This window comes from Zootoca vivipara, chromosome 15 (assembly GCF_963506605.1).
Source record: "Zootoca vivipara chromosome 15, rZooViv1.1, whole genome shotgun sequence".
Classification (NCBI taxonomy): Eukaryota; Metazoa; Chordata; class Lepidosauria; order Squamata; family Lacertidae; genus Zootoca; species Zootoca vivipara.
Window position 1 is genome coordinate 27631493 of NC_083290.1, and position 14157 is coordinate 27645649.

General features: G+C 47.7%; 1 protein-coding gene across 1 annotated transcript in view; it reads left to right on the forward strand.

Moving 5' to 3' along the window:
* Positions 1-13599, forward strand: part of HTR3B (5-hydroxytryptamine receptor 3B) — a 36311-nt gene extending 22712 nt beyond the window's left edge. The window contains exons 3-9 of the mRNA XM_035140019.1: positions 4560-4604; positions 5441-5550; positions 5983-6152; positions 7050-7207; positions 10618-10828; positions 12272-12472; positions 13340-13599. Of these exons, the coding sequence (XP_034995910.1) occupies positions 4560-4604; positions 5441-5550; positions 5983-6152; positions 7050-7207; positions 10618-10828; positions 12272-12472; positions 13340-13599 (1155 nt within the window). The remainder of the gene's footprint in view (positions 1-4559; positions 4605-5440; positions 5551-5982; positions 6153-7049; positions 7208-10617; positions 10829-12271; positions 12473-13339) is intronic.
* The last annotated feature ends 558 nt before the right edge of the window (positions 13600-14157 follow it).

Genomic DNA, 14157 nt, shown 5'->3' on the forward strand with positions numbered 1-14157 from the left:
TTGGCTGCATTAAATTGAACCCTGTAATTATTGCCTGTCTGAAACAGCAATTTTGGAAGATCTGCAGAAGAATATTGCAGCACTTCCAGAGACCAGGGATTTGATTCAGCCAACATTTTAAAGGCAAACCTACCCTGATAGGAACTTTGCAAGACAACACACAAACTAAAACAGAACCATCTTTCAGAATTCAAACTTTGCAGTGCTGGCCTCCAGCTAAGTAATGTGTGCAAAAATGCATGTACAGTTGACTCGCAGCTTGTGTGCATTTAACTTGCCCGAGTGCAGCTTTAGGCACTTGGTGGCTGGCCAGCATGCAATCATGCAAATGAAACACATGCGAGTTTGAGGGCTTGAAAGCTCTTTCTGTGCCAGGTTTTCCCAGTGTGGAAAGAGCTTTTAAGTTCTCAGACTTGCTTACTGAGTTCTGGGAAAGTCCGGCATCATCTTGCGGGGCCTTTGCAAGATCTTACAGGGCCATCCGAGATCTCACGAGATTTCATGGCCTCCAGAGGCCATGCAAAATCTTCCCAGAGCCTGGTAAGCAAGGCAGAGACCTTTCCACACCAGGTTTTCCTGCCACAGAAAGAGCTTTTAAGCTCCCCTCCTTTCTGAAAGCTAGATATACTGTTCTCTGTGCACATACCTGGGCAAATGATTTGGAGTGCTCCAATATCTCCTTCTGGAGTGACTCAAGTTGTGTTTTCCGTGAGGTTTCATACTACATAATATGACTTGCACACCATTCTCTAGAAACTGAAGCACCCTGCTTTTTCAGTGTTCCTAAATACTTATAACTGGAGCATATGGTTGCTAAAAAGCTCCCCTTTTGTGCTGATTGAGTTGCTGGAGGCTGGGACTCTGTTGCAGCAATAGTAAGGGGTCTTCAATCCCTGACCACTATGTAAGAGGGAAGGGCTGGAGCCCAGTAGTAGAGAATCTGCCTAGCATGCTGAAGGTCCTGAACTCAGTCCCTAGCACCTCCAGCTGGAACCGGAGGAGCCTCCTGCCTGAAACTCTGGAGAATCACTGCCTGTCAGAATTGACAATACAGTCGTACCTTGGATCCCAAACGCCTTGGTACTCATACGTTTTGGATCCCAAACGCCGCAAACGTGGAAGCGAGTGTTCTGGTTTGTGAACATTCTTTGGAACCTGAATGTCCGATGGAGCTTCCTGCAGCCAATCGGAAGCCACGCTTTGGTCAGGGGCATACGAAGTGGGATGCGGAGGGGGCAGGCTGCCCTGGGTGCCACTCTGGGGGGTGACAAGATGGTCCCTGCCTCCTCCCAGCTGTAGAGCGGCCGAGGGCATGCACAGTCAATATGGGCGCCGCTCACGTGGCATCCGTATGGGCTGCCACTCTCACGCGCTGTCCATACAGGGGTCTGTACGGGCTGCCGTGCATGCACACTCTGTATGGGATGCCGCACATGTGCAGTCCTTACAGGATGCCGCACATGCCAAGTTCATACGGGATTGGCGCACATACGCAGTCCATACGGTCACCCTGCGTGCGCCAAGGCGGTTCCCCCCCCCGCCCTTTGGCATCCTGCCCCGGGTGCCGGAGAGGGTTCCTCCGCCCCTGGCTTTGGTTTTCGAACATTTTGGAAGACTTTGCTTTTGTCTGGCTCCATATCAGGCAGGTTCCCATGCCCATAGGATGGAAAGCACAGTGGCTCCACAGGGCCCAGAGCTTGCAAGGGAGTGACTTTGCTCATTTTGTTTTGTACGATCAACTTACACTGAAGGCGACCGTATTTGTACCCCCCGGTGATCAGAGGAGAGATTTGGCTGTGTAATCACCGTTGTCAGACGCTGCCGTTGGCTCTGAAAGAGAGCTCGACGCCTCCCAGGCCTTGGCAGGTGTGCACGCTAATAGAGGAGCCATTCGGCAGGCACTGCAGCACGCAAAGTGCTCCCGCCCCATCTTCCCTGTCGCCTGCGACTCCTTTTGTTGATCTTTTGCCTCCTGTTCCATGCACATAAAAGGCGGGGAGCAGTCTGAGACTCTCCAGTTATTAGGAGGGCCTTGGGGAAATCTGATTAGACCGATAATCTAGTCAATGGAGAAAGAGCTCCAATTTGTTTAGATTGAGTTTCGTCAGTGCCGAATTCCACGCACCTCCGTCTTCCACTCCACTGACTTAGAGCCTCCCAGACAGACGCCGAGGCAGCTGTTCCAACAGGATGCCGAACTGGGGGAAAGATAAATAAGAATGCGGAGGAATTATCTGCATGTTTGCTAACCACCAATTTAAGACTAAAGTAGGCTTCCTATGTTAGGGAGACTAATGAATTCCAATTCTCCCAAATATCCTTTGCTTTTAACAAGCAAGATGGAAGGGGATCCGTACATGTACACCCAAAGCGAGAGAGGAAGGAATAGTTTCAAATGGCACAACGCGAGAAGCAATTATATTGGCCAGCTGGCATGGAGGAAAACTCTGAAGGGGAGTCAAGTTTTACTTTTAGACTCCCACCCCCACAACTCCCTCAACTCTGGCACTAGGGATGGAGGGAACGTCAACAGCCAATGGGCTGCCCAAAGCAAAGAGTGCTGATACAGCAGTGATAAGCAGGGAAGGTGCTGGAAGCAGAGATGGGGATAATAAGGGGATTCGAAACCAGGGAGAGACAAAGTTCTAGAGGGAATGGAGTAAATTTATTGACTTTATGGAGAAGAACTGTAGAAGTTTAAAGATGCTTGCGGGACTGAAATAAATCCTACAAAGTGAACTTATCTATATTTATAAAAAAGGAACTGCAAGACAGGAGTGAGAAATAAAGCCGAATGATGGGAGGGAGGGAAGTCTCAGCTCGGCGGAGCGAAAGATTGAGATGGGGAAATTTAAGATAAATTGTAATTAGGCTTTTTCTGTTTTTTTGTTTATTTGGAAAATTTAATATAAAATTATCTTTTTTTAAAAAAAGAATTAGCTGTTCATACAATGTGGGGTTATGCATAAGAAGACTTAAAACAGGGGTGGGGAATCTCAGGCCTGCTAGCCAAATCCAGCCCTCCAGCCCTCTCTGTCTGGCCATCAGGATCTCTCCCCAAACTGCACCTCCTTTCCCTAGAGCAGGCATGTCAAACCTGCGGCCCTCCAGATGTTTTGGCCTACAACTCCCATGATCCCTAGCTAGCAGGACCAGTGGTTGGGGAAGATGGGAATTGTAGTCCAAAACATCTGGAGGGCCGCAGGTTTGACATGCCTGCCCTAGAGCAACACCTCTTACCAGCCCCATTCACGCCCTCCTTGAGTGCTTCTGCCAGTCTGAAATGTGTCCTTGAATTAGCATCCTGCCGCTTGCGAGGCTATAGGTGTGTGTGTGTGTGTGGGGAATGTGGCAGTGTTCCTTGGAAAGTGGGACTACCATTTTTAAACTTTTCAAAATATTTTCTGAGCTGGGGTCCCCCCCACTTTCCTCTCGGCCTGAGCATGCATGGGGTATGGTGGCCGTTTCACCAGCACAATGGCAAAATATCTCTCTCACCCCCCTTGCAATTATTTCTCTGTTATTCTCTTTGCTAGGAAGGGATGCTTCCAAACTGTGAACGTTCCAGAGAGGAAGGCAATCAACGCTGGCCAGTTTTCAAGCCCTGCTTTTGTAGAGAATATGCATTATTCTTAGCAACCTGATTAATGTCAGAGTAACTAATTAGGGCGGTAGGGAGGGAGAGATGGGTGATTCGTTTATAGTGTCAACAGCCTGCAGCGGTGTGCCATTTTGTCAATGGTAATTTACTGTAAGGAGCAGCAGACAGAGGGGGGTACCTGAGAGTCGAGGGTCAACAAAACAGCATCAGCCAGGTGTAAGAGAAGACAGTGATGGAGATGGGCCTCCAGAGAGTTGTCCATTTGGAAAAATTGATTGGTTCCCCTTTTTCTTTCTTAGCTGGATTCCAGGTGCAGCTCTTGCAAATCTGGAGATGGGGCAAGGCAGCGATGAAATAAGGCAGAATAATTCTAGCCAGCACAAGAAACAGGCAAAGCTGTTTCCTCATTGCTTAAACCGGCATACAAGCCTAACCCAGAACAACGTTCAGGAACATCTGTGGACCTGCAGATGCAACTTCTATAATCCCTAACCATACTAGTTGCTGGGGATGCTGGGAGTTAGAGTCTAACAACGTCCAGAGGGTCTCGGGTTCTCTATTCCTCCTGTAGGAAAGTCATAAAGTAACATATGACCTGCTCTGAATCTCAGGCTGGTCTCCCTGCAGTTCCCACCTTTGACCAGAGACAGACAGAGGCAAAAAAGTTGCACGGCTTGGGTCCCATGTCCAACACCAGCTGGGCTCTTGAACCATGTCCCCAGAACACCTAGGTGGATCTAGTTCCATGCAAGTCATGATGTTTGAATTCACAACGGGAGAGACAGGGATGGAGATGATTTGAAGCCACATGAAAACATCCTGTTTAACAATAGGTGAAACCTGTTTAACTCTCTAGGCAAATGTGTAACAATGATAATTTCCTGATTCCACTGTCTTCCATCATAATGATTGTTGTTGTCTGCATGATTTGCACAATTGACATCTTTTTCCTTTCCAGGATGCTCAGAATCAAAAACTGAGAACAAGCATTTGGTATCGGCAGGTAAGACGATACTGACTGGGGCTGATGGTGTGTGTCCCCCCAAATCTGGAGGGCCACAGCTTCCATATCCTTGCTGTACGAGGTGGTGCACCAACTGTTAATTGTTAGTAAGCCAGGCCTCCCTAATAACCCAACTAGCCCTCTCCCCCCCCACTTTTAAATTCAACCCCTACCCATTTCCCCCACTTCTTTAACCAAAAACTAAACAGATTCCTCTCAGCTTCCATCATGATACATTTGACTTTAGTACAGTTTGGGGTGTGGTTGGCGCTGTGGGTTAACCTACAGAGCCTAGGGCTTGCCAAACAGAAGGTTGGCAGTTCGAATTCCTGTGACGGGGTGAGCTCCCGTTGCTCGGTCCCAGCTCCTGCCAACCTAGCAGTTCGAAAGCACATCAAAGTGCAAGTAGATAAATAGGTACCACTACAGTGGGAAGGTAAACGGCATTTCTGTGTGCAGCTCAGGTTCGCCAGAAGTGGCTTTGTTATACTGGCCACATGACCTGGAAGCTGTACACCAGCTCCCTCGGCCAATAACGTGAGATGAGTGCCACAACCCCAGAGTCGGTCATGACTGGAGCTAATGGTCAGGGATCCCTTTACCTTTACCTTACAGTCAGGGGAGTCTTAAGCGTATATGGCACCCTGGTGCCGCGGTGCAAAGATCCTCCAGCGCCCCCCGCCCCGTTTTCCAGCGCGGCTGCTGCAGGCACAGCTGCGCGACGCTTCCCTGGCGGCCCGGCGACCTAGCGCATTGCGCCACCCAGCCTTGCCTTAGAGCCGGTCCTGCTTACAGTTTAAAAATAGCTGGATATGTTCCCCTTCTCTCTTTTGCAGATCTGGAAGGATGAGTATCTCACTTGGAATTCCAGTCGTTATGATGGGATCCAAGAAATCTCTTTGGCCATTCACCGCATCTGGGCTCCTGATATTATTGTTGGTGAATCGTAAGTGTGGACCTTGTTGGTTTGAGATGATGGTGACTCAGGGACCCATAAACTTCTCTTAAGTAGGTTTCACCTCGGGTTGCAGTTGTTAAGCTGAAGATGTTTTGATATGGTTGCTTTTCAGTGGCGTTTTATTATGCAGTATTATAGTAATAAATATGGTTTATTGGTTTTAGCTGCCTTGGAGGCCTTCTGCAGATACATGGGAAAGAGAAAGAGAAAGGAGGGAGGGAGGGAGGGAGGGAGGACCAAAAGGATCAAGGGAATGGAACAACTCAGAAGGGACATTTGACAACTCCTCAGAGGGGAGTTGTTCCATTCCCTACTTCCCAAGCTCTGAGGCTACAAATGTCACTCATGCCTGAACAAAAGATGCAATATTTAGCAATGGAACTAATATTCCTCTGTTCTCTCTCTCTCTTCCTGGTATAGTGTGGATGCCAGCAAATCCCCAGATCTCCCATTCGTTTACTTGAATGCCAGTGGTGTGATCAAGAATTACAAACCCATGCAGGTGGTGTCCGCATGCATCCTGGAAATGTACACTTTCCCATTTGACACACAGAACTGCACCCTGACTTTCAGCAGTGCTTTGCACACAGGTGAGTCAGGACTTCTGAACCCAGGGACTGGATGTTATGGGGGGGGGAAATGTGTAGCTCAGTGGTAGAACAGCTGTCTTTCATGCAGAAGGTCCCAGGTTCAATCCCCAGCATCTCCAGGTAGGACTGGGAGAGCCACTTATTCAACCTTGGGCCCCCAGATGTTGCCAGACTACAACTCCCATCATCCCCAGTTAGCTTAGCCCATGGCCAGGGCTGATGGGTATTATAGTCTACTGACATCTGGGGACTCAAGGTTGAAGAACACTGGTGTGGGCAATACCATGCTGGATGAACCAATGGTCTGAGGCAACTTCCTCTGTTTCAATCATTGCTTTTACAACACCACCACCCAGTGCTGGCCAAAGGGAGGAACTACAGGGAGTCTGGTCAGACCAGATGAGATGCCTCTCAACTGACCATAGAGAATCCAAGCCCCCAAACAGGTTTTTTGGGCAGGATTGATTGCTTTTCTAACAACTGGGAGACTAGACTCTTGTGTTGGATACAGGCTGCCTTTATTTTGCTTCATGTTTGCCTTACTTTGCAGGACAAGAGTTTGCTCTGAGTGGGAAGGGGCAAGGAGATATACCTTGGAATGATAGGTAGCCACAGTCTGGCTTCTCTCCATCATGAGAACTAATTTCTTGACTCTGTTTGCTCCCTCTGAGTTCTCCACATTACAGGAAAAGAATCCTAGGAAGTTAAGTTTGCAGAGGGGGCTAGGAATTGTAATTCTGTGAGTGGTGAACTACAGTTCCTAGGAATCTTTGGGGGATGCAATGTGCTTTAAATGTGCAGTGAGGCTGTAAGATAACATTTTGTTCACCACTGGACTTGATCTTAAATGTGCATGGCTAATAGTTATGTAATTTTCTTCCACTGCATCCTTTTTAGTTCAGGATGTGGATCTTGCTTTTTGGAGGAGATATGAGGAGATCAAGAGTGACCAGAAGTTGTTTCTAAATGATGGAGAATGGGAGTTGGTGTCTGTGCTCCCTGAGCGGCGTATCCTGCAAACTCAGACTGGGAGCATTGCTCAGATTCAGTTTCATGTGAGTACCTGGAACATCATTTCCTATTGTGCAAAGGTGGTGTCTCCCCTTCGCATTAACACCCCGGCACAGTCAGCTGGATATTTACAGTCTTTATTACATATGTACAAGAAACAGCTACAGTTCAGGATTATGCGTCCGAACCTGTTGAGTCAGATTCGGGGAATCATGTGAGACATCTTTGACCCTTACATTTCATTTCCCTCCTTGTCTGTGCTGATTTGAAAGCCCCCTCCCTTCCAGAGTCTGAGCTCCCTTCCCAGACCTCTGGGCGGTTGAAGGGCTCTGCAACATCCCTGAGCCCTTCCTCCTCCTGGCTAATCTCTGCCCACTCTTCCACTTCCTCTGCCTCTGGGCTGTTGAAGGGCTCCACAGCAGCCCCGAGACCCTGCTCCACTGCTTCTGTCACTTTCTCTCCTCTGAATTCTCCCTGACATATTGTGACCTGGTCACTCTATCCTCTCCTCTTCCTTTCTCTTTCATTAATGGCATCTTTTAATGCCCCCATGTCCTCTTGTTCTTGTTCTCGCCTCTTGTTCACAAAGGCTTCCTGGCTAAACCTGGTCCTACAGCTTTACTGTTGCCTGGTTTTTGTATTGTAGTTTAGATGGTTGCTGTTCATTCATTTGTAGTTGTGTTTTTTAAACAGCACTTTTGCATTTGATTAAAATAATAATAATCCTCACATTGTGAAGCTGCTCTGAGTGCCCTGTGGGTAACAGGGTGGAATAAAAATACATATTTTTTTTAACTTTGAAATCAGCAATGATGTGATAATTGTTAGGCACCCAAGATTTCCATTCGGCGTGTAATGTGATTCAGTGGTAGGAGTAAGAGAAATTTGGTTTGCCCCTAGTAAGGATCTTCCTGGTTCTTCTTTCTTCACACTTCTTCTTCTGTTTCCAATTCTTCCATCCTCTTCACTCTTCCTGTTTGCTTCTTCAGATGACTGTGCTGCAGAGGCCTTATTGACTGTGCTGCAGAGGCCTTATTTCACCTGGGTCAAACTCCCAGTTTGGTACCCCGCTATGCACATTTACACACACACACACACACACACAGGCTGAGAGCCTCAATGGAGGCTTCACCCAGGGCAAAAAACCAGCTAGCCCCCATAGCTACAGCACTGCCTTCAAGTGTCACATGTCTGCAGTGGCCATGGCACAAACAAACCACACACAATTACCATACATGGACATTCACCACAAATTCAGCACACACACTCAGCATTTCAACCCTCCCCACTCCAGCACAGGAAATGCTACCTTCACACAGAATCTACAAACTTACCATTATCTGGTGTTTCTTTGTTGAATAAATGAGAAGGGAAAGATGCCAGCTTCAGCTGCAAAGCTGTGTCTGACTGTCGGCCCCCGTTTGCCTCATGAAGGCAGCTAGGCAAGACTGAGTGCTGGTGGGGTCCTCTGTCGGCAAGACAGTTGGCACCTAACCTTGGATAATATTCCATCTCCAGCCTGCAGCTGCTGAACGGGCACTGAATGAGATTGATTCCCTTCATTAGCGCCAATGGGCTGCAAATACCTTTTGTGTACTTATTATTATTACCTGGCGTTAATGGATAATGAAATGGTGGCATAATATTGCTAGCACCTGAAGGGTGTCTAATGGCAAGCACGACTAAATCGAAAGCGCTCTCCTCTTTTTGCTTCCTTCCTTGTGCTGGGGAATTTAAAGGCAATGAGCTCCATCGCCTGTTAGACAGGATGGGAAGGGAAGGATTTGGTTGCTGAGAGAATCATAGGTTGCAGTTCAGGACCATGGACACCTCCACAAAACCTTGTCCAGAAAAGAGATGAAGATTCTGAAGGAACATGCTGCTGTCTTTGGCTGATACTAGTTCCCAGTGAGGATGTTTCATGCAGGGTGGCCCAAATCTTATTGAGGGGTGCACACCCCACAGTCCTCATTTGAAATCGTCATGTGGGGTCACCTCAAATTTCTGAGCATTGGACAGACACAATAGTTTTGACTGGAGAAAACGATTGTGCCTCTCAAAGGGACCAGGCTCCCACTCGTGGAGGAATATAGTACAGGGCTGAGCAAAGCATATTTGCGGGTTTGACAGTACATAAGCTTTCAATTGACACAAATTTTTCTAATTTTGTGGTTTTTCAAATTCTCAGTGAAAAAAGGAACTGGTAGCTAGTGACCAACGTCACCATTGCTCTCTCCTCCCTCCCATGTTTCCTAGGACAGCCAGTGTGGTTAAAGTGTCAGGCCAGGGTGCTAGCCCCCACTCAGTCATGAAGCTCAGTCTCTCAGTCTAGCCTACCTCACAGGGTTGTTTTGAGGATAAGATGAAGCGGGATAACTATGTACACCACTTTGAGATCCAGTTCAAGATAAGAAGGGATAAAAAATGTAACAACAGCTGCAGCATCAACAACAGCAGAATTGTGAACAGAACTCTCTAGAATTTCTCCATCACAAACTGTGCCCAAACTCTACGCCAAAGGATAAATGGACATAAATCTGACATCAGGAATCACAAGACAGAGAAACCAGTAGGAGAACACTTCAGTCTCCCAGGACATTCTATACAAGATCTCAAAGTAGCTGTCTTATTACAAAAGAATTTCAGAAATAGACTGGAAAGAGAAGTTGCAACTTATTACCAAGCTTAAAACCATGGAGAGACCAGGTCTGAGTAAAGACATTGGATTCTTATCTCATTATACACGATAAAGCTATCTTTAGCCATCTCACCACTTGCTTTTTCCTTTAAGACCTATTGCAGTCATTAACAGTCGTCAACAGCTATCAGTCAGTCAACCACCCACTCCCACCACAGGGAGGGAGTAATACCCCTCCCCACCCTCTCACTATATATAAGCATCTGGTGACTTCTGTTTCAGTGTACCTGAAGAAGTGTGCATGCACACGAAAGCTCATACCAATGACAAACTTAGTTGGTCTCTAAGGTGCTGCTGGAAGGATTTTTTTATATATATTTTGTTTCGAGTACGTCAGACCAACACGGCTACCTACCTGTAACTGTGGCAAATCTGTGTAAGCAACTGAATTTAGTACAGAACGGCACAGATTGGAAACATTTATAACAAGCTGCCTTTTCTGTTCTGGATGCCGCATCTGACTTGTACTGTCTGCACTGAAAGCAAGTGGAACAGCTATTATACAGAAGCACCAAGTTCAGAGGTCCCTGGATATCGGTCTCTAGGGAGCAATAGCAGGAGCGGGCTTTCCAGAAGCATGCGAACTTGATGGGCCTCTTATGCCCTTAAGGAAACTGGTGTCACCATTGTGGCCCAGTGGGTCAGCTGAGGCAGAACAGTAGAGAAAGATAGATCACTGCCCCAGAGGCAGTATAAATTCCTTATCTCTGAAGTTTCATTAATTGCCAGCCCTCTTTCTCCATCTGATTCCTCCAGATTGTTATCACCCGACGTCCCCTGCTCTACGTGGTCAGCTTGCTGATTCCCAGCATCTTTCTGCTCGTTGTGGACCTGGGTAGTTTCTACCTGCCCCCGAATTCTGGAACAAGGATAACATTCAAAACCAGCGTGCTGGTTGGTTACACTCTCTTCAAAGTCAACATGTCAGATGAGCTGCCAAGCACTGGGATCGGCACATCTCTGATCAGTGAGTGGAAACAGGGTAGCACGAATATGAGTATAACTTAACAATAATAGCACAAGGGTTCATTTTGTTTCACACGTGTAATGGGGTAATTCTTAAAAGGTATAGTATTATGCCCATATTGCAGGTGAAGGCACTGAGGCAGTGAGGTTGCGGTTTACTTAAAAAAACAACAACCCAGCAGGGGCAATATTCTAACTGGAGCACCAGGAGGTATAGAGCTCATTCTTCCAGTCACTGCACTATTACCAGTATGTCAGGGGGACTCCCTACAGGGACCCTCCCCCAGTCATCCTGACCAGCACTTCGCCCAGTGACAGTGCAAGCAGCGGGTCAGGAGGAGGGAATGAGGAATGGAGCGGAATGGAGAGGGGGCTCCAAGACGTATCAGAGCCTCTGCACCAATCCAGCTGGCCAGAGGAGGAAGGACAGCACAGCAAGGTGTCGGAGCCTCTGCAACGCTCCAGCCAAAGGACGGGAGAAGGAACGCAGCCCCTTCCGGCGCCCACGTTGGGTCATGCACCCAGACGTAGGGCAAGGGGGCGGCGTTTTGGGGTTCCCAGACTATTATGCTGGTGCAAAAACAGACAAGCGCCATTGCCGGGTTCTGAATCAGACTAGGTAGTCATGTTTTCTGTTCATCCCTGCACTGTAAATAGTATGCACAATAAAGCTCTTAAAGACAGAGCAGACTGGAGCGTCTTTACTCGAGAGTAGCCGCAACAATCCCCTGACACAGGACAATAGGAGCGGGTTGTGATTGCACCAAAATAAGTCATAGCAGAAAACCAATCTTCTGCTGCAGGCAAAACACATGGGTGCCAAATGAGCTTCTCTGCAGCAGTAGCCTTCGCTAAAGTGGGTCTCAAAACACGGGCAAGCCCCTCTTGGGAAATATCCCACAATGCTTCAGGTGTGCCTGTCCTGTTTCTGTATGAGCCTATAGAGGGCATACAGGAGGAAGCAAGGAGTGCAAAGCAGGCATCAAAGTTCTCACTGAGGTTGTAAACCAATGGTGATGGAGCAGTGCCAAGGAAGGCAGGTGGCCGGGCAGCAGGTTCTCTAGGTGAGTTGCTGGGGAGCCAAGCCTGAAGCAGCTGCTAGATAAGAGCAGCAGGGGTCCATGTGGCTCCCTGGATCAGCTAACCTGGCTGGGCTTCCGTTATCAAGTTGGTGCTATTGAGCAGCAAGGAGCTGGCCAGCTGGTTTTGCTAGCTGCCCTGTAGCACAGAGAACAAAACACCTCAGCCAGTTTACTGAGTTCACTGACTCCCCCCATACCTGATAGGTTTGGAGCAATGCAAGAGTCTCTGGGTAGGTGCCTATGACTTGTGGTCATCATCCTCATTGGAGAAGTCATTTTATATGGGCTCTGTGTGCTGGATCATAGCAATGCCAATGGTTCACAAGTGTCTCCTCCTCCTCCTCCTCCTACCTCTGTCTCAGGTGCCTTCTTCACCATCTGCATGGCTCTGCTGGTCCTCAGCCTATCTAAATCCATCTTCCTCATCAAATTCCTCCACTTGGGTGATGACTGCACACGGGATAAGCCCTTTGCTTCTTACTGCTGCAGGAACGCTGTTGGCGCTGCGGGTGAAAACACCAAGGCAGCTAGGAGCACAGGAGAAAAAGCTGGCACTGCTGCAGGTACAGAAGGCCAAGAAGTAACGGGACACAGAAAACAAGTTTATAAAACTATAAGGAAGTGGATAGAAATGAGGTCTTCCCACCCACACCTCACAAAACTAGAACTGGAGTGGAGGGTGTGTGTGTCGGCCCATAAAACTAACTGTTGATGGATTACAGGCATACAAAAGCCCTTCTTCACACAATACATCATTAATTTGTGGAACTCACTGCCACAAGATGGAGCAATAGCATTTGGCTTAAATGTCTTTAGAAGAGGATGAAGCAACTTCAAGAAAGAGAATAGGTTTACCAATAGCAATTAGCCATGGTGCCTATATTGAAACTTTAGAGGAAGTCTACATCTTGAACACTATGGAGGAACAATGATGAAGGATGGCTGAGCCTTCACTCTCCCCTACTTGTAGGATTTTAGGAGGCATCTGTGGGGAACCAGCTTGAATCTAGAGAAGACTTCCCCAGTCTGGCATCCTCCAGATATTTTGGACAGTGGATCCCATGAGACCCAGGCAGCACAGACTGATGGGATATCTGGAGGATGCCAGACTGGGAAAGGCTGAACTAGATGGGCCCATTGGTCTGACCTCACAGGGCGCTGCTTATGTTCTTAAGGACTGTCCAAGCACAAACCTCATAGATTTGTAGGCAAAACTCATAGATTTGTAGGCAAAATGTAGTCTTAGAAGGCACTCCAAGGGTCATCCAGTCCAACCCCCGGCAATGCATGAGGTCAACAAGGAACTATGCCTGCCCAGGACTGAGTTGTAAGAATGAGTTGTAAGAATGGGTTGGGTTAGGAATGAAAGTGAAGCAAGCCCTCATTCATCTCTTCTTCCAACATGATGAAGTGCTTCTGTCTTTCTGCAGGGATACCCTTGGCTTGGGAAGGCTCATCTGTAAAAGACCATGCCACTGGGACAGCCACACCCCCAATGGAGAAGATCCGAAGAGAACTCCTCCCCATCAGCTCCCACTTTCGTGCCCTAGGCATTGCTGCCAAAGTGGACAGCGATTGGCTCTCTCTTGCAAACAAGCTTGACAAACTCCTGTTCCGGGCCTATCTTTTAGTGCTGGCTGTGTATGCAGTCACAATGGGTTCTCTCTGGGGGATGTGGAGCTCCCAGTAGGGGCAGCTGGCAAGGCAGTCCAACATGATACTGAAGAATGGCCATGTGGGTATCTTAAATGACATTCCCAGTCGAATCATTATGCCCACTTACAGCATTGAATAGCACAATTTAAAATGTGGGGCATCACCTACCTTTGGCACTCAAGCGCTAGTTAAATTAATTTAACATGCATGCATATATATACATTTATTAAATATGCAGATAGCACCCATAATCATAGGAGAAATAATCATAGGGATCACAGCAGATGTGAAGTGGGAATTTGAAGCTTTTCCTCCTATCTCTGAGAAGCTACTGTCCTCAGGACTGCAGGAAACACTCAAAGCCCCTCTCAATTCCTGCTGCAGTCCAGGCAAATATCAGTCCCTCCTTTTCAGAAGATGTTATGTGTGTTATTGCCCCACAAAATACGGTAACCTGCACTCAGGTTGCACTCAAGTCCTGCTTCAGGGCTCCTGGTTATCTGTTTGGCCACTGCGAAAACAGAACACTGGACTAAGTGGGCCTTTGACCTAATCCAACTTCCAGATTCTTGTTATGTTCTTATATGAATGG